We start from the raw sequence: 23,538 nt of genomic DNA, 5'->3' as shown, positions 1-23,538 counted from the left end.
GCCATTAGAATGCAAACGAGTGGGGGTTTCGATCACGTCTAGCTATCCGGGTTGCAAATACACACACAGGCTCTGAGTCTGTCTGAGGGTTGGCCATAATTCCCTTGGTCCTTTGCAGGTGGCCATCTGAGATGGCTACAGAAGGAACCAACAAGAGGGAAAAGCCTATTGAACTCATCCTCACCAATCTGCCTGCTGCAAATGCATCTGTCCATAACAGTATTGGTAGAAGTGTCCTTGTGGAGACAAAGTCCCGTCTTCACATTGAGGATACCCTCCATCGTGTTGTGTGGCACTACCACCGTGCTAAATGGCTTTGAACAGATCTAGCAATTCAAGACTGGGCATCCATGAGGCGCTGTGGGCCATCAACAGAACTGTACTAGCCACAATCTGTAATCTCGTGGCCAGGCATATCCCCCACTCTACCAATACCACCAAGACAGGGCAGCAACCCTGGTTCAATGAAGAGCGCAAGAGAGCATGCCAGGAGCAACACCAGGCATGGCGGAAAATGAGTTGTCAACCTGGTGAAGTTACAACACTACAAACAGCATAAGCAGCAAGTAATAGACAGAGCTAAGCAATCTCCCAACCAACAGATCAGACCTAATCTCTGCAGTACTGCCACATCCAGCTGTGAATGGTGGTGGCCAATTAAACAACTCACTGGCGGAGGAGGCTCCACAAATACCCACATCCTCAATGGTGGAGGAGCTCAGCACATCTGCATAAAAGAGAAGGGTGAGGCATCCGCAACAATCTTCAGCCAGGAGTGCCGAGTGGATGATCCGCCTCGGTCTCCTCCGGAGGTCCCCAATCACAGATATCAGTCTTCAACCAATCCGATTCGCTCCACGTGATATCAAGAAACGGCTGAAGGGATTGGATGCGGCAAAGGCTATGGACCCTGACAATATTCCGGAAATAGCACTGAAGACTTGTGCTCCAGAACTTGCCACACCCCTAGCCAAGCTGTTCCAGTACAGCTACAACACTGGCACCTACCCGGCAACGTGGAGAATTGTCCAGGTGTGTCCTGTCCACAAACAGCAGGACAAATCCAGCCTGGCCAATTACCGCCCCAGCAATCGACTCTCGATCATTAGCAAAGTGATTACACATGCTGTCGACAGTGCTATCGAGTGTGATACAATCAAGTGAGGAGATCTCTTTTTTTCTCAGGGTAGTTACTTTGCAAATACGGACACAATACGTTCGAGAGAGAAAGGCAGCCATTTCAGTCCTTTAGTATAATATTTCCATCGCTGCTCCTCTCTCTGGCTTAGAAAATGTTTCCTTAAGAGACTCGCTGGCTGGATATTCCAGAGGAATTTTTAATTATTGCACCAGCTGCTGCCATTATTTTGTCGAACTGGTATTTACATTTTGCTGACTTGTCAGAAACCTTTGAAGAGTAACGGTGCAAATGTTGGCAGGAGATTAGGGGTGGGATTCTCCGACGCTGAAATCGCGATTGGCCGGAGAATCCCCGTTTGCAACGGAATCGGGGGCGGCACTGCTTTTGCGATGCTCCACCACCCCCAGGAGTGCGCTGCACGTTATCCGAGACCCCCCCCCCCCAATGCTGAGTTCCCGACGGCGTGGGTCTCTCACACTATTTGTTTTGTCGGGAACTCGGCGTGGCGGCTGCGGGCGGGGTGGGGGGGACTTTTGCAGGGGCTGGGGGCACTGTTGGTGGGTGATCTGGGGGTCATGAGCCTGGCCAAAGGGGGGACACTATTTGGCAGGCCGGTGCCATGTTGCACGGTGCGGCCGCTGCAGGCCGCCGCCGTGCGCATGCCTGGCCATGGACCCGGCAATTCTCCGGCTGTATCGGTAGCGAGAGCCGGGTGCTCTCTGCTGCCTGCCTGCTGGCTCCCAACCAAACGGACGATCGGTGGCCGTTTTGCACCGATTTTTCTGTCGTAAAACGGCATCGTTCCCACCGGGCGGCAGTGCAAAATCGGCGAATCCAGCCCAGGGTCTTTCAACCCCCCGCGCATCCCGGGGTGGAGAGAGTGTGTGGTACCCTCAATAACGACGCTTAGAGTGTAAACAGTAAAGAAGGCTTTAATAAACTAAGAACTAGACTAGTGCCAAGATGTGTGCTAACTGCTGCACTGCCCACAAGGCGGCCCCTTATATACGGCTCCCAGATGGGCGGAGCCGGAGGCGGAGTCCCCCAGGGTTCCCAGCCCGGTCTTAAAGGGGACATCACCTTACATGATGACGAGGGTACAGTAACACAGTAACCGTTCATCACAGAGTTGAAAGTCTATTTCTTTTCATCCCACTAGGGTGAAATGCAAGTTGTATATTCGACTGTCTGGCAGCCTTTCCATTGCCTTAATGCGATTACAGTTTATTCAAGATCCAGCCAGTAAATAAGGCATCAGACATTGCACCTTTTTCTTTAAACACAGTGAACACAGCCTCACTTCCGCCCCACACAAAATAAAATGAGATTCACTCTCATTTCATTCCAACCATGGGAAGGAGCACAGATAGTAATGATAAGGAAAAAGATAAACAAAGCTCATCCACATACCGTCATCGTATCTTTTAGTCCATCAGTTCTGTTAGCTTGAGGTTTGTGGGTGTATGTGGGTTTTGAACACTGCAGAGAGCAGCTGCAATCGCATTATTTGTCCCTGCAATGTGGGTCATTTTCCAAGTGGTACGGTTGATGCCCCGGCCAATGCACATTGGATCGACAGTCCCAACGCGCCACAGCAAAAAACCGCACCGACCTCCTCAGAAGACAAACACGGGACACAACCGACAGAATACCCTTCGTCGTCCAGTAGTTCCCCGGAGCAGAGAAATTACAACATCTTCTGCGCAGCCTTCAACACGTCATCAATGAAGATGAACATCTTGCCACGGTCGTCCCCACATCCCCACTACTTGCCTTCAAACAACCGCGCAACCTCAAACAAACCATTGTTTGCAGCAAACTACCCAGCCTTCAGAACAGCGACCACGACACCACACAACCCTGCCATGGCAATCTCTGCAAGACATGCCAGATCATCGACATGGATACCACCATTACACGTGAGAACGCTACCCACCAGGTACTGTAGCCATCTAAAATGTCTGAATCCCGAGTAAAATGGCCAAACCCCGATCTAAAATGCCGAACGAAAGAGGCTGAAGGGAAAATCAGCCAACAGGACTCAAACGGACAGCTGCAGGCAAAACGGTGTATTCGGCTCTGGGGAAGTCGGCCCAGACCGATACCTGCAACCATTAACAGCACAACAACCCAGCCATCTGCATACTAAGCAGCCATCCCCGGGAACAATTGCTACACATTAGCAACATAAAGCCGATCCAGACTTTTCGGCGCCAGTAGTGGCTGACACAAAGGAAGGTGGACGACCACCCCCTCCCGATCAAGGAATCGCTCCAGCATTGGAGAATATCGAACCAACTGATTGGGACCAAGTCCAATCACTTGGAACCAGGGTCAAGGTCCGCCCCGAGAGGCGGGAAGCTCCTGGGAACTATAAAAATAGGGGCCAAGTTCAGATCAACCTTCTTCTCCTGCTTGCAACCTTCGAGACCCTTCGACGAAGGAACAAGTAACTGTTACTCCAGCGATCGCTACCAGATAGGTGCTCCAGACTATCGACCCGTACCAGCCTTTTTGAATCCCGCAGGCTAGACCCAATTCGATCGACCATTTGTTTCCCTGACCTGGTGGGCCATCACCAAAGTTAAGTATTGGCCTTTAGTGGTAGGTAATAGTCTAGAAGTAGGATTATTGTATAAGTATTTATTGCTGTATATAATAAATGATCGTTGACTTAACTTTTACTAAGCGGTGTGCTGCATTATTAATCATTACTTGGGCTTGAACCACGTGGCGGTATCAGAAAGATACCTGGCGACTCGTGAGCAAAGGTGACAGAATTAGAGGTAATAAACTAAGGCTAATAAGAGCAACAGTACGCGCATACTCGTGTGACTCGGCCAAAGTTGTCTACCTCATACGCTACAGGAAAGGATGCCCCGAAGCGTGGTACATTGGCGAGACCATGCAGATGCTGCAACAACGGATGAACGGACATCACGCGACAATCACCAGGCAGGAATGTTCCCATCCAGTCGGGGAATACTCCAGCAATCAAGGGCATTCAGCCTCTGATCCGGTCCGGGTAAGCGTTCTCCAAGGCGGCCTTCAGGACGTGCGACAACGCAGAATCGCCGAGCACAAACTTATCGCCAAGTTCCACACACATGAGTATGGCCTCAACAGGGACCTTGGATTCATGTTGCATTACATTCATCCCCCACCATCTGGCCTGGGCTTGCGAAATCCTACCAACTGTCCTGGCTTGTGACAATTCGTACCTCTTTAACCTGGGGTTACCTCTCTCTCTGGATCTGTAAAGACTTAATTACCTGCAAATGCTCGCATTCAAAGCATTGTCTTGCATCTTTGACTTTGTCTATATATATGTTTCTGGAATCTACCTCGTCATTCACCTGAGGAAGGAGCAGTTTCCGAAAGCTAGGGATTTGAAACAAACCTGTTTTAACCTGATATTGTAAGACTTCTTACTTTAAATAGGTGAATATGATGTCTAATATGGATGCTGGGACAGTGAATAAATTTGAGGAGCTTTAATTGGTAATGAGTTGAAGGGTTATGGAGGACGGGCAGGACGGTGGAGTTGAAGGGTTATGGAGGACGGGCAGGACGGTGGAGTTGAAGGGTTATGGAGGACGGCCAGGACGGTGGAGTTGAAGGGTTATGGAGGACGGGCAGGACGGTGGAGTTGAAGGGTTATGGAGGACGGGCAGGACGGTGGAGTTGAAGGGTTATGGAGGACGGGCAGGACGGTGGAGTTGAAGGGTTCTGGAGGACGGGCAGGACGGTGGAGTTGAAGGGTTATGGAGGACGGGCAGGACGGTGGAGTTGAAGGGTGATGGAGGACGGTGGAGTTGAAGGGTTATGGAGGACGGGCAGGACGGTGGAGTTGAAGGGTTATGGAGGACGGGCAGGACGGTGGAGTTGAAGGGTTATGGAGGACGGGCAGGACGGTGGAGTTGAAGGGTTATGGAGGACGGGCAGGACGGTGGAGTTGAAGGGTTATGGGGGACGGGCAGGACGGTGGAGTTGAAGGGTTATGGAGGACGGGCAGGACGGTGGAGGTGAAGGGTTATGGAGGACGGGCAGGACGGTGGAGTTGAAGGGTTATGGATGACGGGCAGGACGGTGGGGTTGAAGGGTTATGGAGGACAGGCAGGACGGTGGAGTTGAAGGGTTATGAAGGACGGGCAGGACGGTGGGGTAGAAGGGTTATGGAGGACGGGCAGGACGGTGGAGTTGAAGGGTTATGGAGGACGGGCAGGACGGTGGAGTTGAAGGGATATGGAGGACGGGCAGGACGGTGGAGTTGATGGATTATGGAGGACGGGCAGGACGGTGGAGTTGAAGGGTTATGGAGGACGGGCAGGACGGTGGAGTTGAAGGGTTATGGAGGATGGGCAGGACGGTGGAGTTGAAGGGTTACGGAGGACGGGCAGGCCAGTGGAGTTGAAGGGTTATGGAGGACGGGCAGGACGGTGGAGTTGAAGGGTTATGGAGGACTGGCAGGACGGGGGAGTTGAAGGGTTATGGAAGACGGGCAGAACGGTGGAGTTGAAGGGTTATGGAGGACGGGCAGGACGGTACGTTGAAGGGTTATGGAGGACGGGCAGGAAGGTGGAGTTGAAGGGTTATGCAGGACGGGGGAGTTCAAGGGTTATGGAAGACGGGCAGACCGGTGGAGTTGAAGGGTTATGGAGGACGGGCAGGACGGTACGTTGAAGGGTTATGGAGGACGGGCAGGACGGTGGGGTTGAAGGGTTATGGAGGACGGGCAGGACGGGGGAGTTGAAGGGTATGGAGGACAGGCAGGACGGTGGAGTTGAAGGGTTATGGGGGACGGGCAGGACGGTGGAGTTGAAGGGTTATGGAGGACGGGCAGGACGGGGGAGTTGAAGGGTATGGAGGACAGGCAGGACGGTGGAGTTGAAGGGTTATGGAGGACGGGCAGGACGGTGGAGGTGAAGGGTTATGGAGGACGGCCAGGACGGTGGAGTTGAAGGGTTATGGAGGACGGGCTGGACGGTGGAGTTGAAGGGTTATGGAGGACGGGCAGGACGGTGGAGTTGAAGGGTTATGGAGGACGGGCAGGACGGTGGAGTTGAAGGGTTATGGAGGACGGGCAGGACGGTGGAGTTGAAGGGTTATGGAGGACGGGCAGGACGGTGGAGGTGAAGGGTTATGGAGGACGGGCAGGACGGGGGAGGTGAAGGGTTACGGAGGACGGGCAGGACGGTGGAGTTGAAGGGTTATGGAGGACGGGCAGGACGGTGGAGTTGATGGATTATGGAGGACGGGCAGAACGGGGGAGTTGAAGGGTTATGGAGGACGGGCAGGAAGGTGGAGTTGAAGGGTTATGGAGGACGGGCAAGACGGTGGAGTTGAAGGGTTATGGAGGACGGGCAGGAAGGTGGAGTTGAAGGGTTATGGAGGACGGGCAGGACGGTGGAGTTGAAGGGTTATGGAGGACGGGGGAGTTGAAGGGTTATGGAGGACGGGCAGGACGGTGGAGTTGAAGGGTTATGGAGGACGGGGAGGACGGTGAAGTTGAAGGGTTATGGAGGACGGGCAGGACGGTGGAGTTGAAGGGTTATGGAGGACGGGCAGGACGGGGGAGTTGAAGGGTTATGGAGGACAGGCAGGACGGTGGATTTGAAGTGTTATGGAGGACGGGCAGGACGGGGGAGTTGAAGGGTTATGGAGGACAGGCAGGACGGTGGATTTGAAGTGTTATGGAGGACGGGCAGGACGGGGGAGTTCAAGGGTTATGGAAGACGGGCAGGACGGTACGTTGAAGGGTTATGGAGGACGGGCAGGACGGTGGAGTTGAAGGGTTATGGAGGACAGGCAGGACGGTGGATTTGAAGTGTTATGGAGGACGGGCAGGACGGGGGAGTTCAAGGGTTATGGAAGACGGGCAGGACGGTACGTTGAAGGGTTATGGAGGACGGGCAGGACGGTGGAGTTGAAGGGTTATGGAGGACGGGCAGGACGGGGGAGTTGAAGGGTTATGGAGGACGGGCAGGACGGTACGTTGAAGGGTTATGGAGGACGGGCAGGACGGTGGAGTTGAAGGGTTATGGAGGACGGGCAGGACGGGGGAGTTGAAGGGTATGGAGGACAGGCAGGACGGTGGAGTTGAAGGGTTATGGAGGACGGGCAGGACTGTGGAGGTAAAGGGTTATGGAGGACGGGCAGGACGGTGGAGGTGAAGGGTTATGGAGGACGGGGGAGTTCAAGGGTTATGGAGGACGGGCAGGAAGGTGGAGTTGAAGGGTTATGGAGGACGGGCAGGACGGTGGAGTTGAAGGGTTATGGAGGACGGCCAGGACGGTGGAGTTGAAGGGTTATGGAGGACGGGCTGGACGGCGGAGTTGAAGGGTTATGGAGGACGGGCAGGACGGCGGAGTTGAAGGGTTATGGAGGACGGGCAGGACGGTGGAGTTGAAGGGTTATGGAGGACGGGCAGGACGGTGGAGTTGAAGGGTTATGGAGGACGGGCAGGACGGTGGAGTTAAAGGGTTATGGAGGACGGGCAGGACGGTGGAGTTGAAGGGTTATGGAGGACGGGCAGGACGGTGGAGTTGAAGGGCTATGGGGGACGGGCAGGACGGTGGAGATGAAGGGTTATGGAGGACGGGCAGGACGGTGGAGTTGAAGGGTTATGGAGGACGGGCAGGACGGTGGAGTTGAAGGGTTACGGAGGACGGTGGAGTTGAAGGGTTATGGAGGACGGGCAGGACGGTGGAGTTGAAGGGTTATGGAGGACGGGCAGGACGGTGGAGTTGAAGGGTTATGGAGGACGGGCAGGACGGTGGAGTTGAAGGGTTATGGAGGACGGGCAGGACGGTGGAGTTGAAGGGTTATGGAGGACGGGCAGGACTGTGGAGTTGAAGGGTTATGGAGGACGGGCAGGACAGTGGGGTTGAAGGGTTATGGAGGACGGGCAGGACGGTGGAGTTGAAGGGTTATGGAGGACGGGCAGGACGGTGGAGTTGAAGGGTTATGGAGGACGGGCAGGATGGTGGTGTTGAGGTCAGGATGAGATCAGCCATGATCGTACTGAACGGTGGAGCCGGCTCGAGAGGTTAGATTCTCCACTCCTGCTCCTAGTTCTTCTGTTTTAAGAAAGAATTATTCTGTCTAATTCCACCATCCAGCTCTTGGCCTGTAGCCCTGTAGGTAACAGCACCTCAAACACCACTCTGGTGTTCCTGATTAATAAGGGGATTTCTTGATTCATAAGTGGGTCAGGGGTTATGGGGAGAAGACAGGAGAATGGGGATGAGAAAATATCAGCCATGATCGAATGGTGGAGCAGACTTGATGGGCCGAATGGCCTGATTCTGCTCCTGTATCTTATGAACTTAAAGCTTTCTGTCTTTGCTAACCGGGCAGGGGGTTCGGTTTGGGCCTCCCTGGGATATCATCGCATCTCTTTTGCTGTCTGACAGACCGTTCGTTACCAGCTTGTCCCCTTCGCAGCTGTGGCACAGCGTTAAGGTGTTGACGTGACACAGCTGCATTTTTGTTTCTGCTACGGTCAGGGCTGTCGATCAAATAGTTCAACTCCCCAACTCTCATTGCTCCTGTTACGACCGCGGCTGATAATGCTGGAACCAGACAGATCTCAGGGCGAAAACCGTCCCCATCTGACACTAAATCTTTTCTTTTTGTATTGTAGAAACAAGGAGGGAAAGCTGAATTAAAGGTGCACAATAAAACAATCTTTTTGGCAACAGCCCTGATTCTTAAGCCATACGATCCAGGAAATATAACCCAAACCGAGAAGTACGAGCCACGAACGCATCTATGAGGAGAGATGTTTAGCACAGGGCTAAATCGCTGGCTTTGAAAGCAGACCAAGGCAGGCCAGCAGCACAGTTCAATTCCCGTACCAGCCTCCCCGAACAGGCGCCGGAATGTGGCGACTAGGGGCTTTTCACAGTAACTTCATTGAAGCCTACTCGTGACAATAAGCAATTTTCATTACATTTCATTCATTTCAGATTGGACACATTGGGGTTCTTTTCCGTGGAACAAAGAAAGCCGAGGGGTGACTTAATTGAGATGTACAAAATCATGAGGGGAAGAGATGGAGTGGACAGGATGAAATTGTTTCCCTTGGTGGAGAATTCTAGAACCGGGGGCAGAGATTCAAGATAAGAGGCAGAAGGTGTCGAGGGGACGTGAGGAAGAACTTTATTACACAGAGGGCAGTGGGAGTCGGGAATTCACTGCCCGAGTTGGTGGTGGAGGCAGAGGCCCTAAACTCTTTTAAAAAGTACCTGGATTGGCCCCTTCAGTGCTGTACGATACAGGGCTAGGGACCGGGTGCAGGAAGACTGGATTAGAAAGGGAAACTGGGAGTCCTCGGGCTGGCACGGACAAGATGGGCTGATTGGCCTCCTTCTGTGCTATGAATCCACAGATCTAAATAAGACAGTTTCTCAGAATAAATATTGTCCAGGCCCCATAAAACCCGAGTTGCTTTTCGTCAATTAAAAGACTCTCACAGCTCCCCAAACCCACTTGAAAACACAGGAACTGGATCAGGAACACACACACAGACCCCACCCTGCAAGGCAGCTAACTAGAGTTGAAATCCTTTTTCACCCCTTCTCGGCTCTCCACACATCCCTTTGAAGACTGTGGTTCCCAATTATTCAAAGCTTTCAGGTTCCAACTTAACCTCTATATTTGGGTCAATAACATTTCAAAGCGCCTGCCCCTGTTTACAATCCTGTAAAGTGAAAATGTTCTTTGATAAACATTTTAGACGCGTTTGAAATGCAACAGCAGCACATCGATGTCGACACTTGTCCCCCAAATGCAAATGACAAATTACTCTGTTTATTTATAAAGTTAAGATGCACCATAAGGGCTTTGTTACCAAAAATGCCAGAAGATAACAGCTTTATTCTTTCATCCCTGTACTTTCCACTGGCAATCTGACTCCAGCAATCTCTCTGTTTAACCCTGGACACGCACACACACCTTACCCTTAGCAACACAGCTTGGACACATTCACACACAAATGGGCAGCACAGTAGCTTAGTGGTTAGCACAGTTGCTTCACAACTCCAGGATCCCAGGTTCGAATCCCGGCTGGGTCACTGTCTGTGCGGAGTCTGCACGTTCTACCCGTGTCTGCGTGGGTTTCCTCCGGGTGCTCCGGTTTCCTCCCACAGTCCAAAGATGTGCAGGTTAGGCGGATTGGCCATGATAAATTGCCCTTAGTGTCTAAAAAATGTTAAGTGGGGGTTACTGGGTTATGGGGATAGGGTAGATACGTGGGCTGCAGTAGGGTGCTCTTTGTAAGGGCCGATGCAGACTCGATGGGCCGAATGGCCTCCTTCTGCACTGCAAATTCTATAAATATGTAAATATGCCCATACCATCACTCTACCCTGAACAGGCTCCCTGAAGCTCCCTGAATGGAGCTTTCAAGGAATTTCGCCCTGTATTGGATTGAGCACGAACACATAGTCTCGTGGTTGAAGAGTTCAGGCCTTGGCCCTAACCCTAAGTTTGCCTGCCTGTTTTTTCATAGCTGCTTGGGAGATTTTGCAGGGCTCCCTGGCCACATAATAATCTTTATTGTCACAAGTAGGCTTACATTTAACACTGCAGTGAGGTTACTGTGAAAAGCCCCTAGTCGCCACACTCCGGCACCTGTTCGGGTACACAGAGGGAGAATTCAGAATATCCAATTCACCAATCAGCGCGACATTCGGGACTTGTGGGAGGAAACCGGAGGGAACCCACGCAGACACGGGGAGAACGTGCAGATTCCGCATAGACAGTGGCTCAAGCCGGGAATCGAATCTGGGGCTCTGGAGCTGTGAAGCAACAGTGCTAACCACTGTGCCACCATGCCGTCCACCACATGTCCCCTGAGCCGCTCGCGGACCACAGACATATTGTATGACATGGAGGCCTCCATATTCTCTTCTAAAAGTTTCTCCTTGATTAGTCCCGCTTCGCTACGGGAATCGAACAGGGGCTGTTTAGCACAGGGCTAAATAGCTGGCTTTGAAAGCAGACCAAGGCAGGCCCAGCGGCACGGTTCGATTCCCATAACAGCCTCCCCGAACAGGCGCTGGAATGTGGCGACTAGGGGCTTTTCACAGTAACTTCATTTGAAGCCTACTTGTGACAATAAGCGATTTTCATTTCATTTCACTTGGTTTCCATAAACTAATCTGATGGCTTCATTGGGCGAGTCCCTGGCAGCGGGCAGAAGAAAACCCAGTCCTTCATCCCAGTCAATGGGGGGCGCTCATGACCGTAAACGCCCTGATTTGTTTTGGTGGCACAGTTTTCCGCCTCCTTCTGACTGTGGGTGGGATGCTGAAGACTTTCGCTAGCTTAGCACCCAGGTTAGCCATGACTTTCTGGAACAGACGGCACAGTGGTTAGCACTTCTGCCTGACGGCGCTGAGGACCCGGGTTCGATTCCGGCCCCGGATCACTGTCCGTGTGGAGTTTGCACATTCTCCCCGTGTCTGCGTTGGTCTCACCCTCCACAACCCAAAGATGTGCAGGGTAGGCGGATTGGCCACGCTAAATTGCCCCTTAATTGGAAAAATGAATTGGGTACCCTAAATTCATATATTTTTTTAAAATCACTTCACGACTACATTGGCAGAGAGAACTCTCAGGGGAAATGGCCTCTGGGAATCATAGAATTTTCAGTGCAGAAGGAGGCCATTCGGCCCATCGAGTCTGCACTGGCTCTTTGAAAGAGCACCCTACCCAAGCCCACACTTCCACCCTACCCCAGTAACCCCACCCAACACAGACAGTGACCCAAGCCAGGAATCGAACCTGGGACCATGGAGCTGTGAAGCAATTGTGCTAACCACTATGCTACCATGCTGCCCTATCCAGAATAGTAGGAACTTACTGGTGTTTTGGGCAACGTTCCCACGCAAGCCACCAGCATTTTGCTGAAGGATTCCCCAAAGGCGGGTAGGGAAGTCAGAAGTGCAGGTTTGGTTGCAGGCTGTGGTTTCCCCGCTACCTGACAGGTGAGGCAGGTTTTGCAGAGCCTCTCACCGCATTGTTGTGGAGGCGCAACCAGTAAAAACGCTGGCTTCTGCGGGCTTGTGATTCCCGTATACGGGAATCTCTTTGTGTGTGTGTGTGTGTGTGAGAGAGAGAGAGAGGTGACTGCTGGTGATTTACCCTGAGGTAAAAACCTTAGAGAAACAAAGCCCCTCGAAGAAGCAAGGGACAAGGTTGAGAAGGCAGGGCTTTAATGGTAATCTCAGCCGGTATGGGAATTGAACCTCCGCTGTTGGCGCCGCTCCGCTTCACAAACCAGCCTTCCAGTCAATTGAGCTGACTAGCCCACAGAAACTTGCATTTCTACTGGCCAAACCTCCACAAAAACATGGTGCGCTTCTGTAAAACCTGCCTCACCTGTCAGCAGTAGAGATTGTCTGGCGCCATTATAACCTCAGCATGACTACAGATTTGCCTGTCTTGCTCTTGGGAAACCTTTCCATTTGACACTAAATCAAGGTGCACCTTCCCACTGGCCACTCCACTTACTGAGCTACTCTGTCAAAAAACACAAAGAAGGTCTCCACGTCATCCTCGTCAAATTTAGGGATTAAATGGGCAAATTAGACTAATGGAATTAGAGCGTTTATTGCAAAAGGACTGGATTATGAAAGTAGAGAAGTGTTGTTGCAATTGTATAGGGTGTTGGAGAGACCACATCTGGAGAATTGTGTCCAGTTTTGGTCTCCTTATTTGAAGACGGGTGTGGTGACATTGGAGGCAGTTCAGAGGAGATTCACCAGATTGATTCTGGGGATGAAGTAAGTGGTTGACGTCTGAGGAGAGATTAAACAGTTTGGGCTCATACTTGCTGGAGTTTAGAAGTATGGGAGAAGATTATTTTGAGGTGTATAAAGTACAAAATGGGATCGATAAAGTAAATATAGACCAAATGTTCCCCCTTGTGGGGCAATCTAGAACGAGATGTCACAGATATACGTTGAGAGGTGGTGAACAGGTAGGAAGAGATCAGCCATGATCTGATTGAACACGGAGCAGCCTCGAAGGACTGAATTGCCTACTTCTCCGAATTCTTATGTTTCCTGGACTCTGACTTGAACAAGGGGTATCTTCTGTACACCGAGGACCTGCCCCCTAGCAATTCCAGTCTCCCTCTCTTTTATTCCTCCTCTCGCCCTCTCTCCCTTTCCCCCCCTCTCTCACTCTCTGAGCAGCACGGTAGCACAGTGGTTAACACTGTTGCTTCACAGCGCCAGTGTCCCAGGTTCGATTCCTGGCTTGGGTCACTGTCTGTGCAGAGTTTTCCCTGTGTCTGCGTGGGTTTCCTCCGGGTGCTCCGGTTTCCTCCACAAGTCCCGAAAGTCGTGCTGTTAGGTAATTTGGACATTCTGGACCCGAACAGGCGCCGGAATGTGGCGACTAGGGGCTTTTCACAGTAACTTCATTGCAGTGTTAATGTAAGCCTACTTGTGACAATAAAGATTATTATTATTTTTTCCCTTTGGAATCCTGGCTCTAGTTGTAAATTTGTTTAAACTAGGCTGTCTGCAGGAGCTCAATTGTTGTCTTCATGTTCAGAAAGAAAGAGCCTGAAGGTTTTTGTGGAGTTCGCACGTTCTCCCCGTGTCTGTGTGGGTTTCCTCCGGGTGCTCCAGTTTCCTCCCACAGTCCAAAAGTGTTCAGGTTAGGTGGATTGGCCATGATAGATTGCCCCTTAGTGTCCAAAGTTTTGTAGGTTACGTTGAGGGGTTATTGAAATAGGGTGGGTTTTGTGAGGGCCACGAAGAATCCAGCACGCGTTTTAAGGATACAAAGTAATAACATTTATTTACAATAACATATATATGTGTATATATTTATATATATATATATATATATATATATAACAGCAGCAGCAACTTCCCTTGCTGCACACTCCTTCCTGCTGGTTCCAAACTGGCCAGCTTTATTTATACTTGGAGTTTACTAATGGTTTCTCCGCCCCCCTCATTGGGGAAGCTCATACTCCCACAGGATTGTGGGATTGTCATTAGTCCCCAGCCAATGGTAAGCAGGCAGGTTATAACAGTGGGGGAGTGGTCTTGGGTGGAGTGGTCTTTCAGGGGGTTAGTGCAGGCTTGATGGGCCGAATGGCCTCCTTCTGCACTGTAGGGATTTTAAGGCAATCCGGCAGAGTCAACGTGGTTTTGTTGAAAGGGAAATCATGTTTTACCTGTTTATTGGAGTTCTTTGAAGGAGTCCGATGTACAGCGTGGGATAAAGGTGGATGTACTGTTCTTAGTGTTTCAGAAGACATTTGAGAAAGTGCCACAAGAAAGGTTATTGTGTAAAACAAGCTCATGGTGCAAGGGGGTAACATTAGCATGAATTGAAGAGAAAAGAGTAGGCATAAATTGTCATTTTCAGGTTGGCAGGATGTGATGAGTGGTGAGCCACAGGGATCAGTTCGGGGGCCTCCGCTTTATACAATTTATATAAGTGACTTGGAAGAAGGGACTGAAGGTCTGGTTGTTCAAAGCTGATGACACAAAGATGGAGAGGGAAATAAACTATAAGGAAGATTTAAAGAGTTAATGACTAGGTTAAGTGAGTGGCCTACTTCTGGCAAATGGGGTATAATGTGGGTAATTCTGAAATTGTCCATTTTTGCAGGAAGAATAAAAAAAGAAGCATATTTTCTAAACGGTGAGAGATTGCAGAGCTCTGAGGTGTAGAGGGATCTGGGTGTCCTAGTGCATGAATCATAAAAGGTGAATATACAGGTACAGTGAGTAATTACAGAGACATAGATAGAACACACAGTGTAGAAGGAGGACATTCGGCCCATCAAGTCTGCACCGACCCACTTTAAACCCTCACTTCCACCCTACCCCGTAACCCAATAACCCTTTTTTGGACACTAAGGGCAATTTAGCATGTCCGCTCCACCTAACCTGCACAGTCTTTGGACTGTGGGAGGAAACCGTAGCACCCGGAGGAAACCCACGCACACACGAGGAGAACGCGCAGACTCCCACAGACAGTGACCCAGGGATGAATCGAGCCTGGGACTCTGGAGCTGTGAAGCCACAGTGCTAACCACTGTGCTACCGTGCTGCCCAATCAGGAAGCTAATAGAATGTTCTAGTTTATTGTGAGAGGAATTGATTACCCATTGAGAGGTCGGGCTTCAGCTGCACAGAGCATTGGTGAGACCACATCAGGAGTATTGGTCTCCTTATTAAAGAATGTAAATGCATTGGAAGCAGTTCAGAGAAGATTTACTGGTCTAATACCAGGACTGGGCGGTTGTCTTATGAGGAAAGGTTGGAGACATTAGGTTTGTATCCACTAGAGTTTAGACGGGTAAGAAGCGACTTGATCGAAACCTTTGAGATCCTGAGGGGAATTGGCGGGGGCGGGGGGGGGGGGTGGGGGGGGGTGCAGGTGGATGAAGAGAGGCTGTTTCCCCTTGCGGGAGAATCTGGAATTGGGGTCACTGTTTAAAAATAAGGGGTTGACCATTTCAGACAGATTAGGAGGCGTTTTCTCTCGGAAGCTCATGAGCCGCTTCCTCAAAGGCAGTGGAAGCAGAGTCTTTAAGGCAGAGATGGATAGATTCTTGATTAACAGGGGGGGAGGTGAGGGGTTATCGGGGGCGGGGGGGGTCAGCGGGAATCTGGGATCGAGGTTAGAATCGGATCAGCCATGATCTTATTGAATGGCGGAGCAGAATCGAGAGGCCGAGTGGCCTGCTCCTGCTCCTCATTCATATATCTGTACAGACGTAACTGTACGTAGCTAATATCGCAGAGCGGATTCATGTTGAACTGCTGAAGATGTGAGATTTTAAAAATCTTCTGTTTATTCGAATTTAAAGAAAGTCTGCACGCCTGCAATTATTCTCCAAGTTTTCTGAGTTGAATTAATATGTGAAGCACAGCAGCTAGGTAATGAGTCACAAACTGTAAGCTGAAGGAGTGGTCCAATCGTTCGCTTTCCAAAGCCACTGGACTGTCTGCTGCAACCTCTCCATGCCTGCAAGCCAAATGTCTACAGTTCCAGAGAGGCACCCGCTTTTAATGTGGACCTTTTTTTTTACACCTCAGTGACGTAAACCGAAGGAAACCATTAGAAGTCTTGTTTTTGAAAGAAGATTTCCTTTCGCTGAACAGTTTACTCTCCCAACTCCAGTTCTCTCGTTGTCCAAGAGATCTTTTTTTATAGATAGATTTAGAGTACCCAATTCGTTGTTTCCAATTAAGGGGCAATTTAGCGTGGCCAATCCACCTACTCTGCACATCTTTTGGGTTGTGGGGGTGAGACCCACGCAAACACGGGGAGATTGAGCAACCTCCACATAGACAGTGACCCGGGATTCGAACCAGGGCCCTGAGACAGAGTGTGAGATAATCTTTTCAGCCTTTCAGTATAACATTTCCATCTCTGCTCCGCTCAATGGCTGGTAAATGGTTCTTAAAAAAGCCTTGGTGGCTGGATATTCCAGAGGAATTTGATTATCACGTCTGCTGCAGCCATTGTTTTGTGAAATAGGTAATTACATTTTGATATCTTGCCAGAAACCTTTGACGAGTAACAGTGTAAACGTCAACAGGAGATGGGATCTCTCTGCTGTTGGAGTCATATCTGACACAAAGAAAGATAATTGTGATTGATGGGGGTCAATCATCTCAGCTCCAGGGCATCACTACAGGAGTTCCTCGGCCCAACCATTTTCAACTGCTTCATGAATGTCCTTCCTTCCAACGTAAGGTCAAAATGGTGATGTTCGTGAATGATTGCACGATGTTCAGCACCATTTGTGACTCCTCAGATAATGAAGCAATCCTTGTCCAAATGCAGCAAGACCTGGACAATATCCAGACTTGGGCTGAAAAATGGCAAGTTACATTCGCGCCACACAAGTTTGCAAAGTTTGCAGATGATACCAAATTAGGTGGGAGGGTGAATTGTGACGAGGATGCAGGGATCCTACAGCAAGATCTGGATAGGTTGGGCGAGTGGGCAAACCAATGGCAGATGCAGTATAATTTGGATAAGTGTGAGGTTATTCATTTTGGAAGCAAAAACAGGAAGGCAGATTACTACCTGAATGGCTGTAAATTGGGAGAGGGGGGGGTGTGCAGCGGGACCTGGGTGTCCTTGTGCACCATTCGCTGAAGGTAAGCATGCAGGTGCAGCAGGCGGTAAAGAAGGCTAATGGTATGTTGGCCTTCATTGCGAGAGGTTTTGAGTATAGCAGCAGGGATGTGTTGCTGCAATTGTACAGGGCCTTGGTGAGGCCACTCTTGAGGTATTGTGTGCAGTTTTGGTCTCCTTCTCTGAGGAAGGATGTTCTGACTCTCTAGGGAGTGCAGCGAAGGTTTACCAGACTGATTCCAGGGATGGCGTGACTGTCATATGAGGAGAGATTGACTAGGTTGGGATTGTTCTCGCTGGAGTTCAGAAGAATGAGGGGCGATCTCATAGAGACTTATAAAATTCTAACAGGACTAGACAGGGTAGATGCAGGGAAGATGTTACCAATGATGGTGTGTCCAGAACCAGGGGTCACAGTCTGAGGATTCAGGGTAAACCATTTCAGACCGAGATAAGGAGACATTTCTTCACACAAAGAGTGGTGAGCCTGTGGAATTCATCACCACAGGAAGTAGTTGATGCTAAAACTTTGAATATATTCAAGAGGCGGCTGGATATAGCACTTGGGGAGAATGGGATCAAAGGCTATGGTGAGAAAGCAGAATGAGGCTATTGAGTTGGATGATCAGCCCTGATCGTGATGAATGGCGGAGCAGGCTTGAAGGGCCAAAAGGCCCCTCCTGCTCCTATCTTCTATATATCTATATATCTATGTATCTATATTCTCTTGACATTCAATGGCATTACCATCACTGAATCCCAAACTGCCTGCATCCTGGGGGTTACCATTGACCAGAAACTGAACATAAATACTGTACCCCGACCCCATAGCCTCACCCAGACCCCATAACCTCACCCCGACCCCATAACCTCACCCACCCCGACCCCATAACCTCACCCACCCCGACCCCATAACCTCACCCAGACCCCATAACCTCACCCCGACCCCATAACCTCACCCACCCCGACCCCATAACCTCACCCACCCCGACCCCATAACCTCACCCCGACCCCATAACCTCACCCACCCCGACCCCATAACCTCACCCACCCCGACCCCATAACCTCACCCAGACCCCATAACCTCACCCCGACCCCATAACCTCACCCACCCCGACCCCATAACCTCACCCAGACCCCATAACCTCACCCCGACCCCATAACCTCACCCACCCCGACCCCATAACCTCACCCAGACCCCATAACCTCACCCAGACCCCATAACCTCACCCAGACCCCATAACCTCACCCAGACCCCATAACCTCACCCAGACCCCATAACCTCACCCAGACCCCATAACCTCACCCAGACCCCATAACCTCACCCCGACCCCATAACCTCACCCACCCCGACCCCATAACCTCACCCAGACCCCATAACCTCACCCACCCCGACCCCATAACCTCACCCAGACCCCATAACCTCACCCACCCCGACCCCATAACCTCACCCAGACCCCATAACCTCACCCAGACCCCATAACCTCACCCAGACCCCATAACCTCACCCAGACCCCATAACCTCACCCAGACCCCATAACCTCACCCAGACCCCATAACCTCACCCCGACCCCATAACCTCACCCACCCCGACCCCATAACCTCACCCAGACCCCATAACCTCACCCACCCCGACCCCATAACCTCACCCAGACCCCATAACCTCACCCCGACCCCATAACCTCACCCACCCAACCCCATAACCTGACCCACCCTGCCCCCATAACCTCACCCACCCCGACCCCATAACCTCACCCCGATCATCTTCATGCTCACTCCCAACCCCCATAAACTCACCTCCGACACCGTAATCTCACTCTGATCCCCTGGGAATTGACACTGAGGCTAACAACTCTCTTCCTTGTCCCCCCGACTCCAGGTTGAAGAACAGTCCCTCCCCCCCGCCTCCCCCGAAGAGAGATGAGCCCCTGGCTTGACCGGCAGTGCACTTTTTTGATTCTGGTGGCTTCGCAGTTGTGTTTTCTGGTGTACTATTCCTTCGGAGGGCTTCAGAACATGGTCGACTTCTTTTCCTGGAGTGGAGAACCTGCCTGGGACTACACAAAGACTCACGATGTCTACACCAATCTCAGCCTAATCCAGCGGCCCATCGCTGGCACGCAGGGCCTGCCCGACTGCCCGGAGAAGTCACCGTATCTGGGTAAGGCGGTCAGCATTACCCAGCTCAGCAGAATGGCACTGCGATGTGATGGGGCAGGGAACATGGGGGCGTCATAGGAAGTGTGAGGGGATGTTGGGATGGATGGGGACCACAAGGGGGCTTTGGGATGGACGGGGGAATGTGGGGGGACAGTGGGATGGACGGGGCGTGTGAGGGGACGGACAGGGAGTGTGAGGGACGGGGAGTGTGAGGGGACGGTGGGAGGGACGGGCAGTGTGGGGACAGTGGGTGGGACGGGGAGTGTGAGGGGACAGTGGGAGGGACGGGGAGTGTGAGGGGACAGTGGGAGGGACGGGCAGTGTGGGGACAGTGGGAGGGACGGGGAGTGTGAGGGGACAGTGGGAGGGACGGGGGAGTGTGAGGGGACAGTGGGAGGGACGGGAGAGTGTGAGGGGACGGTGGGAGGGACGGGAGAGTGGGAGGGGACGGTGGGAGGGACGGGAGAGTGTGAGGGGACAGTGGGAGGGATGGGAGAGTGTGAGGGGACGGTGGGAGGGACGGGAGAGTGTGAGGGGACAGTGGGAGGGATGGGAGAGTGTGAGGGGACGGTGGGAGGGATGGGAGAGTGTGAGGGGACGGTGGGAGGGATGGGAGAGTGTGAGGGGACAGTGGGAGGGATGGGAGAGTGTGAGGGGACGGTGGGAGGGATGGGAGAGTGTGAGGGGACAGTGGGAGGGACGGGAGAGCGGGAGGGGACGGTGGGAGGGACGGGAGAGTGTGAGGGGACAGTGGGAGGGATGGGAGAGTGTGAGGGGACGGTGGGAGGGATGGGAGAGTGGGAGGGGACGGTGGGAGGGACGGGAGAGTGTGAGGGGACAGTGGGAGGGACGGGGAGTGTGAGGAGACAGTGGGAGGGATGGGTAGTGTGGGGACAGTGGGAGGGACAGGGAGTGTGAGGGGACAGTGGGAGGGACGGGGAGTGTGAGGGGACAGTGGGAGGGACGGGGGAGTGTGAGGGGACGGTGGGAGGGACGGGAGAGTGTGGGGACGGTGGGAGGGACGGGGAGTGTGAGGGGACGGTGGGAGGGACGGGGGAGTGTGAGGGGACAGTGGAAGGGACGGGGGCGTGTGAGGGGACAGTGGAAGGGACGGGGGCGTGTGAGGGGACAGTGGGAGGGGACGGTGCGATGGACAGGGAGTGTGAGGGGACAGACGGGGAGTGTGAAGGGGCAGTGTGACGGACGGGGAATGTGAGGAGACAGTGTGAGGGATGGGTAGTGTGGGGACAGTGGGAGGGACGGGCAGTGTGGGGACAGTGGGAGGGACGGGGAGTGTGAGGGGACAGTGGGAGGGACGGGGAGTGTGAGGGGACAGTGGGAGGGACGGGGAGTGTGAAGAGACAGTGGGAGGGATGGGTAGTGTGGGGACAGTGGGAGGGACAGGGTGTGTGAGGGGACAGTGGGAGGGACGGGGAGTGTGAGGGGACAGTGGGAGGGACGGGGGAGTGTGAGGGGACGGTGGGAGGGACGGGAGAGTGTGGGGACGGTGGGAGGGACGGGAGAGTGTGAGGGGACAGTGGGAGGGACGGGGAGTGTGAGGGGACGGTGGGAGGGATGGGGGAGTGTGAGGGGATGCTGGGATGGACGGGGAGTGTGAGGGGACGGTGGGAGGGACGGGGGCGTGTGAGGGGACAGTGGGAGGGGACGGTGCGATGGACAGGGAGTGTGAGGGGACAGACGGGGAGTGTGAAGGGGCAGTGTGACGGACGGGGAATGTGAGGGGACGGTGAGAGGGACGGGGCGTGTGAGGGGATGGACGTGGAGTGTGAGGGGACAGTGGGAGGGACGGGGGAGTGGAAGGGACGGGGGAGTGTGAGGGGACAGCTGGAGGGACGGGGGAGTGTGAGGGGCAGTGGGAGGGACGGGGAGTGTGAGGGGACGGTGGGAGGGACGGGAGAGTGATGGGGGACAGTGGGAGGGACGGGGAGTGTGAGGGGACAGTGGGAGGGACGGGGTAAGTGAGGGGACAGTGGGAGGGACGGGGAGTGTGAGGGGACAGTGGGAGGGACGGGGAGTGTGAGGGGACGATAGGAGGGACGGGAGAGTGTGAGGGGACAGTGAGAGGGACCGGGAGTGTGAGGGGACAGTGGGATGGACGGGGAGTGTGTGGGGACGGTGGGAGGGACGGGAGAGTGTGAGGGGACAGTGGGAGGGACGGGGGAGTGTGGGGGGACGGGTGGAGAGTGTGAGGGGCAGTGGGAGGGACGGGGAGTGTGAGGGGACGGTGGGAGGAACGGGGGAGTGAGGGGGGACAGTGGGAGGGACGGGGGAGTGTGAGGGGACAGTGGGATGGACGGGGAGTGTGAGGGGACGGTGGGATGGACAGGGAGTGTGAGGGGACAGTGGGAGGGACGGGGGAGTGAGGGGACAGTGGGAGGGACGGGGGAGTGTGAAGGGACGGTGGGAGGGACGGGGGGGTGAGGGGACAGTGGGAGGGACGGGGTAAGTGAGGGGACAGTGGGAGGGACGGGGTGTGTGAGGGGACGGTGGGAGGGACGGGGGAGTGTGAAGGGACGGTGGGATGGACGGGGAGTGTGAGGGGACAGTGGGAGGGACGGGGTAAGTGAGGGGACAGTGGGATGGACGGGGAGTGTGAGGGGACAGTGGGAGGGACGGGGAGTGTGAGGGGACGATAGGAGGGACGGGAGAGTGTGAGGGGACAGTGAGAGGGACCGGGAGTGTGAGGGGACAGTGGGATGGACGGGGAGTGTGTGGGGACGGTGGGAGGGACGGGAGAGTGTGAGGGGACAGTGGGAGGGACGGGGGAGTGTGGGGGGACGGGTGGAGAGTGTGAGGGGCAGTGGGAGGGACGGGGAGTGTGAGGGGACGGTGGGAGGAACGGGGGAGTGAGGGGGGACAGTGGGAGGGACGGGGGAGTGTGAGGGGACAGTGGGATGGACGGGGAGTGTGAGGGGACAGTGGGATGGACGGGGAGTGTGAGGGGACAGTGGGAGGGACGGGGGAGTGAGGGGACAGTGGGAGGGACGGGGGAGTGTGAAGGGACGGTGGGAGGGACGGGGGGGTGAGGGGACAGTGGGAGGGACGGGGGGGTGAGGGGACGGTGGGTTGGACGGGAGAGTGGGGGGACGGTGGGAGGGACGGGGAGTGTGAGGGGACGGTGGGATGGACGGGGAGTGTGTAAGGGGACAGTGGGAGGGACGGGAGAGTGTGAGGGGACAGTGGGAGGGACGGGGAGTGGGAGGGGACAGTGGGAGGGACGGGGGAGTGTGGGGGGACGGGTGGGGAGTGTGAGGGGCAGTGGGAGGGCCGGGGAGTGTGAGGGGACGGTGGGAGGAACGGGGGAGTGTGAGGGGACAGTGGGAGGGACGGGGAGTGTGAGGGGACAGTGGGATGGACGGGGAGTGTGAGGGGACAGTGGGAGGGACGGGGAGTGTGAGGGGACGGCCGGAGGGATGGAAGAGTGTGAGGGGACAGTGGGAGGGACGGCGAGTGTGAGGGGACGGTGGGAGGGACGGGGGATTGTGGGGGGACGGTGGGATGGACGGGGGACTGTGAGGGGACGTTGGGGTGGACGGGGGAGTATGGGGGAGACAATGGGATGGACGGCGAGTGTGAGGGGCAGTGGGAGGGACGGGGAGTATGAGGGGCTGTGGGAGGGACGGGGAGTGTGAGGGGGCGGTGGGATGGACGGGGAGTGTGAGGGGACAGTGGGAGGGACGTGGAGTGTGAGGGGACAGTGGGAGGGACGGGGAGTGAGTGGCAGTTGGAGGGACGGGGAGTGTGAGGGGCAGTGGGAGGGACGGGGAGTGTGAGGGGCAGTGGGAGGGACGGGGAGTGTGAGGGGCAGTGGGAGGGACGGGGAGTGTGAGGGGCAGTGGGAGGGACGGGGGAGTGAGGGGACAGTGGGAGGGACGGGGAGTGTGAGGGGACAGTGAGAGGGACGGGGAGTGTGAGGGGACAGTGGGAGGGACCGGGAGTGTGAGGGGACAGTGGGAGGGACGTGGAGTGTGAGGGGACAGTGGGAGGGACGGGGAGTGAGTGGCAGTGGGAGGGACGGGGAGTGTGAGGGGACAGTGGGATGGACGGAGAGTGTGAGGGGACAGTGGGAGGGACGGGGGAGTGAG

General features: G+C 54.1%; 1 protein-coding gene across 1 annotated transcript in view; it reads left to right on the top strand.

The window, feature by feature from the left end:
- LOC140410313 (beta-1,4-galactosyltransferase 3-like) overlaps positions 1-23,538 on the top strand; it is a 208,077-nt gene that overhangs the window by 13,849 nt on the left and 170,690 nt on the right. Inside the window, exon 2 of the mRNA XM_072498303.1 lies at positions 19,152-19,433. Coding sequence (XP_072354404.1) covers positions 19,193-19,433 — 241 coding nt within the window. The 5' untranslated portion in view covers positions 19,152-19,192. The remainder of the gene's footprint in view (positions 1-19,151; positions 19,434-23,538) is intronic.

This window comes from Scyliorhinus torazame, chromosome 4 (genome assembly GCF_047496885.1).
Source record: "Scyliorhinus torazame isolate Kashiwa2021f chromosome 4, sScyTor2.1, whole genome shotgun sequence".
NCBI lineage: Eukaryota > Metazoa > Chordata > Chondrichthyes > Carcharhiniformes > Scyliorhinidae > Scyliorhinus > Scyliorhinus torazame.
The sequence above is the reverse complement of the archived record's forward strand: the minus strand, read 5'-3'. Positions and strand labels throughout refer to the sequence as shown.